The sequence below is a fragment of the Myotis brandtii genome, unplaced genomic scaffold, assembly GCF_000412655.1.
Source record: "Myotis brandtii unplaced genomic scaffold, ASM41265v1 scaffold1167, whole genome shotgun sequence".
Classification (NCBI taxonomy): domain Eukaryota; kingdom Metazoa; phylum Chordata; class Mammalia; order Chiroptera; family Vespertilionidae; genus Myotis; species Myotis brandtii.
Window position 1 is genome coordinate 1,600,710 of NW_005354039.1, and position 7,277 is coordinate 1,607,986.

The window sequence follows — 7,277 nt, forward strand, 5'->3', positions numbered from 1 at the left end:
ACTGACCCCCTCCACCCTACAGTCAATCCCCTGGGACATATTTCTTTCTGAGTCGTAACTTAAAGACTGACAGATAAGGCACAGAGCCTTGCGATGAATGTGATGCTTGAATGAAATAAGATGCCGTCACTTTCAATATTTCTTATCGATCCTCTCTTTGCTTGGCCCCAAGGGACCTTCCCTCAGGGAGGACATTAGTCTGAGATTGGAGAGATGTGGGTATTACATGAAAAGCGTTACCACTCCAACTGCCTCCCTTCAGGAGAAATTGGAAGTGAGCGCTTCCCTTGCTTCTGCCACCATTCTTCATCCTTGACAAAATCATGGCAGGACGTTGACAGACATGAATATCTACCGTGGGGTCCTGGTACCCAGACACTTAGGTTTTTAACTGTTCTTTTGTCTGGTACCTATAGGTTTTACGATACCAGAGGATCACCCCCAATAAAATTAAAGATGGTCAGCCTTGCTGGCGTGGCTCAGAGATTGAGCGTCGACCTATGAACCAGGAGGTCAGGGTTCAGTTCCTGGTCCGGGCACATGCTTGGGTTGTGGGCTTGATCTCCAGTAGGGGGCATGCAGGAGGCAGCCAGTCAATGATTCTCTTTCATCATTGATGTTTCTATCTATCCCTCTCCCTTCTTTTCTGAAATCAATAAAAATATATATATTTTAAAAAGATGGTTAGACTAAGACATGTATTTCTTCTGCAAAGTGGGAGAAGGGCCATTTGAAAGGGAGGTGGGAAGGGAGGACTGGCCTGCCATCATTCACAGCCACATTTTCAGGGCAGATGGGTCTTAGGAAAGAGTATACATCGAATCTGGGAACAAATTCCTCAAAACCATCTGTACCCAGGGGCCCCTTGAAAATCTTGTAACCCCAAGGAAAGGCATATTCCAGACAGAAATATTCTATGAAATTACAATCACATCTTAAAAATTTTTAAGACAAAGAGCTGTTTTTCTCATTTTTCTTAACCAAAACATTATAATCTTACTTTAAAAAAGAGAAGCGTCTCTAAGGTTTTTTTTTTAAAAGATAATTTATTGTTAAATGAAGAAGTCACAAAGCGAAATGGAGGGGAACAGAGGTCAAAGATAAATTTAAAAAACAGCTTTTGTCCAATGCTGTCCTGGGTTTCCTAAGGTTAGAAACAGGAAAGCATCCAATGACCAGGCCATCACTCATTCTTAAAAGGTCATGGAAATAAAACAACTTCTTTTCTGAAAACACCAATCATCCTTCTTACATGAAAGCCATCACTCAAGAGCCTGAGGAAAAAGACGTTGATTCATAAGGAAACGGTGTCTCCCAGGTGCGCTCAGGAATGTTTGGTTTTAACGAGTGAGTTTTAGAAAGCGCTGCTTCCGCCTTGCAAACCAACAGGAACCCACCATCCACCGGTGTCATTCAGCCGCCCCGAGTGTCCCACTGCGTCTTCACGTGATTGCTTTGCTGCTACGTTCAGCCAAGCAGGTTTGAGGGAAAAGGATGAGGAAGAACTCCAGTCGGTTCCCTAGTGAATAACTTAAAATAAAACCTGCTTTTCCATGTGCATTACACATTCACAACCGCTCACTTCTACTTACTTTCCGGATATCATTCCGATTCTCTCCCCACCTAGAATGACTTGCCTGAACTTAACCCAATGCCCCTAAAATGAAATCCCACGTGGACGTCTCAGCACGGGCTGTGCCTACAGCCCTGCTCTCCAGCCCCCGCCTCTCCTGACGGGCTGCCCACGACGGTGTCCTGAGCTCACTCAAGTTGTCCCCATTGGGCCAGAGCAAAGCCTTGGGAATTCTCTTAACATAATTTAAAAATCACATTTACCATGTGTCTTACATGATAAGACTATGGAATTGGAGAGAGAAATCCATATTTCTCATAAATGCCATGCCATTTGCTTTTCCAAACACAGGAAGCATTTGTTGCTCAGCGTGACTAAGGAGACTGTAGGGCCCCAGAGGGGACACCCCCCTCCCCCGGCCCCACCCTGGCAAACTCAGGAAGGTCCCGCCCCCTGCAGGCTCCACAGGCTGGGGGCGGGGGGATGCTTGCAATCAGCTAGGAGCACCACCGACCACACATGGTTAAACATGAGGAGGACACCAGACAATTTGGCTCCATAGGCCTCCAAGGACTTTAAATGGGTGTGATCATCATCTCTCCTGCTCACACCTGCTCTCCTCAGAACAGAAGTCCCTGCTGTGGCTCCAGGTGCCCACACAGCTATCAATTCTGCTTGCAGGGCCGATGGACAAAGCCATCAGCAGAAACAGCGGGAGCCCAAGCTAACCGTGCTCTGTAACCCTCAGGCACTTGACAATTTGGATGTAGTCAGAGGAAATAGTCAGCGTTTGTTCTTTCCAGCACCGGGAGAGAAAAAGCCATCTGCCACTTTCTTCACTCAGAAACCTCAGGGATTGGCAGGAAGAAGTAAGGGTTGGGGTGAGGCAGGGCGGGCAGGGGGTGAAGGCAGAGGCAGCCTGGCCCCCTGCACCCTCCTGGCCCAGCCACCGCCCCTGCTTCTGAGGCCAGTTCAGCTGAATTCACGAAGTTTCTTTCTTCAGTTCACACTCAGTGCTGTGTCCCTTACACTAAAATGAACACTTAAGGGAATGGAACCGTCACAACAGCACCCAGGCCCAGGTTTTGGAATTGGACTTGGGGCATCAGGCCCTACTTTGACTTCACCTTTTGCTTCACAGGAGGCGGGGGCGGTCGAGGTGGGGGGGGGTTTCCTTGCTTTCGGCTTAGACCTAAGGCACTGGTGGAATTCCTCTGCAATGTGGACACAGTGGAGGCCGAGTGCAGCTGACCCAGGGGCCCTGGGGGGGCACCCATCCTGATGGACCAGGTCACCAGAAACAGACATCTGCCCCCAGGTGGGGTCAGGTCCTGGGTGAAGCCCCCTGGTGGAGTCCCCGAAAGCGTTTCTCTCAAGCACTCTTTTCAAATGCCGCTTCTCTCTGCTGTTTTGCCTTGTGAAAAAATAGGAAAGTATTTGGGAGCCCCAAATACACAAGCCTGTGGCGACGTCACCAGATGCCAAGGGTGCGAGGCACTTTGTCAGGGCCTGGGCTCAGGAGTGACCAGAGGGACCGGGGCGAAGCCCCTGCCTCCAGACTCCGCCATCGTCCACCTGGCCCAAGGGAGGAGGTGAACACAGGACGAGCCTTCCCTTTCTTTAAAAAAAAAATTCCTATTCTGCGGTTTGGGGCTTTTTGATGTCGTGAAAAAGACCGAGAGAACCCCAGGCTTTGGGTTAGCAGGAAATAGAAGTGGGAACGGAAAGAGAACATGGCATGGACTCGGCTCTGCACAGATTGGGCCCACATGGGCGTCCCAGGCCCGGAGCGAGCGCCGCTTCCCGCAGCGAGGGCCGGGGCTGAAACCCCGCCACACTCACTGCTTCCATCAGAGGCCTTCTCCTCCTCTTTCTCAGACCGACAGTCCCCCGGAGAGGCGCTCCCCTCCCTGGTTCACACCGTGGCCCTTTTCCCGTCGCTCTAGTCGTCTCTCTGTTTTCTCATCAGATTGAGACTCTGGGGGAAAGTGCACAGCAGCAAACTAGAAAGACACTCCTTTTCAAAACAAAGCATTTTTAAAAACCCAATTCTCTCGATCACTCTAAGATGCCGTGACATTTTCTCTTCCCCAGGCCGGGCTTAGAGGTGTCTCTAGGTTAGATTCCTGGGGGCACGAGTGAGACTGGAGGGCAGCGGGGCCCGCGGTGACCAGGGCGGAGACCAGGGCGGCGGAGGAGCTGGCCGGGCCCAGCAGCCCGCCCAGCCAGCACTCGTCCGAGAGGTAATCCCCGCCGCCCGGGAACTCCGAGGCCTCGAGCTCCACGCTGGACAGGAACCTCCTCAGCGTCTTGCGGCAGTTGTAATCCAGGGTGGTGGTGTAGACGGTCTTGGGGCACTTGGGGTAGATGATGGTGGTGCTGAGGAAGCGGGTGGCCTTGTGCCGGGGCTCGAAGCGCAGCTCGGCCTTGTAGCTGCGCCACGTGCAGTTGGGGATGCAGGTGACCGTCTGGCTGCAGGAGGCCACGGCCAGGCCCAGGGGCAGGCGGACGTCGTCGATGAAGTGCCGGTCTGAGTCGTACTTGACCGAGGAGGTGTACCTGGGCGGGAGACGGAAGGCAGCACGGTGAGCCCTCTGAGCTAGGGGCACTGGAGTCCCCACTGTGACCGTGAACCTCCCGCGGGGTGCACACCTTCAGATGTGGCTGCTCTAGCCAGAAGCATCAGAGAGTTTGTGCAGCACTTACTGTGCGGTACTATGGGAAGCACTCTACTTCCAGGGTCTAATTTAATTGTCCCAACAGCCCTGGGAGAGGAAATGGACGTGCAGAGGTCAAGGTCACAATGGTAGGAAGCAGTGGGGGCTGGGATTTAAATGCAGGCGCAAGATTCCAGAGTTTACCGGGCACTCACTGCTTCTTGCTGTAGGCAGCGTCCCCTTACTTAAGCCATGAGAGCTCGGTCAAGTTACTGACCTGAACTTTTCCAAGCCTCAGTTACCTTTTTTCTGCACAAAGTGCCCAATAAGAACTAGGCAGAATGTTAACACAGCAAGTGCTGCGGGTGGTAATCTATATATATAAAAGCCTAAGCGACCTTTACGACAGAACAACCGGAATGACCGGTCGCTATGACCCACACTGAGCAGGCAGGCAGGCAAGCGAGCGGGTAGGAGCGAGCGGTCCCGGATTGCGAGAGGAGTGTCCGACTGCCGGATGTCCGACTGCAGGGATCGGGCCTAAGCCAGCAGTCGGACATCCCCTGAGGGGTCCCAGAATGCAAGAGGTTGTAAGCTGGGCTGAGGGACCCCCCACACCCGTGCACAAATTTCATGCACTGGGCCTCTAGTTACTATATAACAACGCGAGTTCTTCTGCTACACCAGGGTGAACAGTTTCGCTATCCCCTAAAGTGATCAATTAGCTCTTTAAAGAGAGGATGAAGGAACCCAGAAATCTTAGATGCTGCTTTTGAATGCTTGGTGATACCAGTACTTGTGCACTTTGGCCTTCAAGCTGGCCTTATCAATCAAAGCCAATTACAATAGTTTTTTAAAAAATATATACGTTTTTATTGATTTTATTTTTAGAGAGCGAGGAAGGGAAAAGGAAAGAGAGAGGAACATCGATCAGTTGCCTCCCACACATATCTGACCAGGGATCGAACCTGACCGGGAATCGAACCTGTGAACTTTCGTTACATGGGGTGACGCTCAACCAACTGAGCATCGGCCAGGGCACCCATTACAATGTTGATTGCCATAAAATAAACAAACATCAATATTCCTCAGCAGCTACTTTATTTTTTCTTAAGTCTTTCTTTGGTAATTCGGGAGTTAATTCTTTTTTAATGTAAGCGAAGCATGAGTTCATTTTCCTGTAGAATTTATTACAGCTTCATATGTACTGAAATGTACACGAGCATCACACATAGACACATCTAACAGCATTGCGGCCCCCCCCCCCCCCCCCCCCCCCCCCCCGACTCAGCATTCTTCCCAGTGAGCGGGAGGGACACGCCCATTCTCCCCGGGCGAGTAGGTAAGAGGCTGGTGAAAGCTAATGTCATGAAGTCATGTCCTCATTTTGTTCAAAATACAAGCTCTGCAGGAATAAAGGGCTGAACTGCTCACCTCCAAAGTGGTGAGCCTCCTTTGTTCCACGTCAAAGGGCCCTTTGTGTTAAGGCAACTGAAACTCTAGCTATAAAACCACCGGCTCCCAAAAGTAAAATTCCTTTCTCTAAAAAGACAGATCTTGAACAGAGCCTCTCAGTGAATCTGCCCCCAGATAATCCTGGATGAGATAAAGTCCCAAAGGGAGGATGGTGCTGTCCCAGTGAAATTATAACCTACAACAGGGCGACAGCACCTTGAGGCAGGGTTGGGAGGTGGGGGAGGGGGGAGTGGGGACCAGCTCTTGGAAAGAGGAACGAGTTTATGAGAAAATGTTAAACCTCTGATGGCCATGACATATGAGGTTCAAAAAGCAAGTTGCAGGACTTTATGTGTAACATGATCATGTTTTTACTTTAAAAAGTGTGTCCATATATTTAACTCGTTAGAATGCAGGAAAAAATCTGAAAGAGTGCCCACCAAACTATGACTAGTCTTTAGGGGAGGAGAAAGAAACATCAATATGAGAGGGGCACACAGATCGGCCGCCTCCTGCACATGCCCTGACCAGAGATGGAACCTGCAACCTGGGTATGTGCCCTGACCAGGAATTGAACCCACCACCTCTAGGTGTACAGGACCATGTTCCAACCAACTGAGACACATGGGCCAGGACTGATTAACTAATTTTTTAAAAAATAATCATTAATTTCTGGAATAAAAAGTGAAAAATTTAACAATGAAATGAACTCGGCGCCTGCTATATTTACCTTACTTCCGTCGGTGGTAAAGGGTCAAACTCCACTCCTTCGCCGAAGGACAGAGGGCAGAGCCTCGGTGCGCAGGCGGAGGCCAGAGGGGTGGGGAGCGAGGCCGGATTCTGGGAGGATGGAGAACACAGTCAGACCACAGGCCAGGCTGATACACCCCCACAGACAGTCCTGGCTCTGAGCCTGCAGCTGAGGGACGAACTGTGCCTGTGTCCCCCATCCTGGGAATGATGCCAGAGAAGGGCTGACTCAGCATGGAAAGAGCAATGGGCATTGCAGATTTTTTCCCTGCAAAGGGAGCCCAGAGGTCTGAGTTCGAGTCCCAGGTCTACCAGGAATGGCTGTGTGCCCCCACACGAGTCACATCACACGCCCTCTGAGACCTTATCTGCACACGACGGGGCGCCCCCTTCCACACTGAGGTTCCGTGAAAGTCTGAAAAGAGGAACAGACCAGGGGCTGCCGCGCCATCCCACAGCAAGGCGGTCAGGAAACCTCGGTCGACTGGGGCTCCGCTAACCAGAACCCTCAATTATGCGCCCCCAACCCTGTCATTGTCTCGGCAACACTCTAGAAAAGGCCAAAACAAAATCCTCCTACCAGGGGTTGTTTTCACTGCAGATTCAGTACCACGTCCCCACCTCCCTGCCCTGGGAGAGCCACACCCCACCAGATGGAGGACCTGCACCCTCCCTGGCCGATGAACACCCCAAAGTTCTCTCTGTCACTGTCCACTCTCCAGACACTCAGAGAGCCAGAGCAAGCATGCCCGGAGGGTCCTGGCTTCCCGTCTGGTCGGAGCTTCGGACTTTCTGACTCATCGAGCGGCCGAGGAAGACAGTTCCATCCTAGACACAGGTGC

General features: G+C 51.4%; 1 protein-coding gene across 1 annotated transcript; it reads right to left on the bottom strand.

Annotated features, from left to right (window-relative positions):
* Positions 1-1,026: 1,026 nt before the first annotated feature.
* FAM101B (family with sequence similarity 101, member B) lies at positions 1,027-6,543 on the bottom strand (the record flags this gene model as incomplete). Its single annotated transcript, XM_014529577.1, has 2 exons — positions 1,027-4,132; positions 6,416-6,543. Coding segments are annotated over 2 exons (624 nt in total), but the record flags the coding sequence as incomplete, so codon positions are not given.
* Between the last annotated feature and the right edge of the window lie 734 nt (positions 6,544-7,277).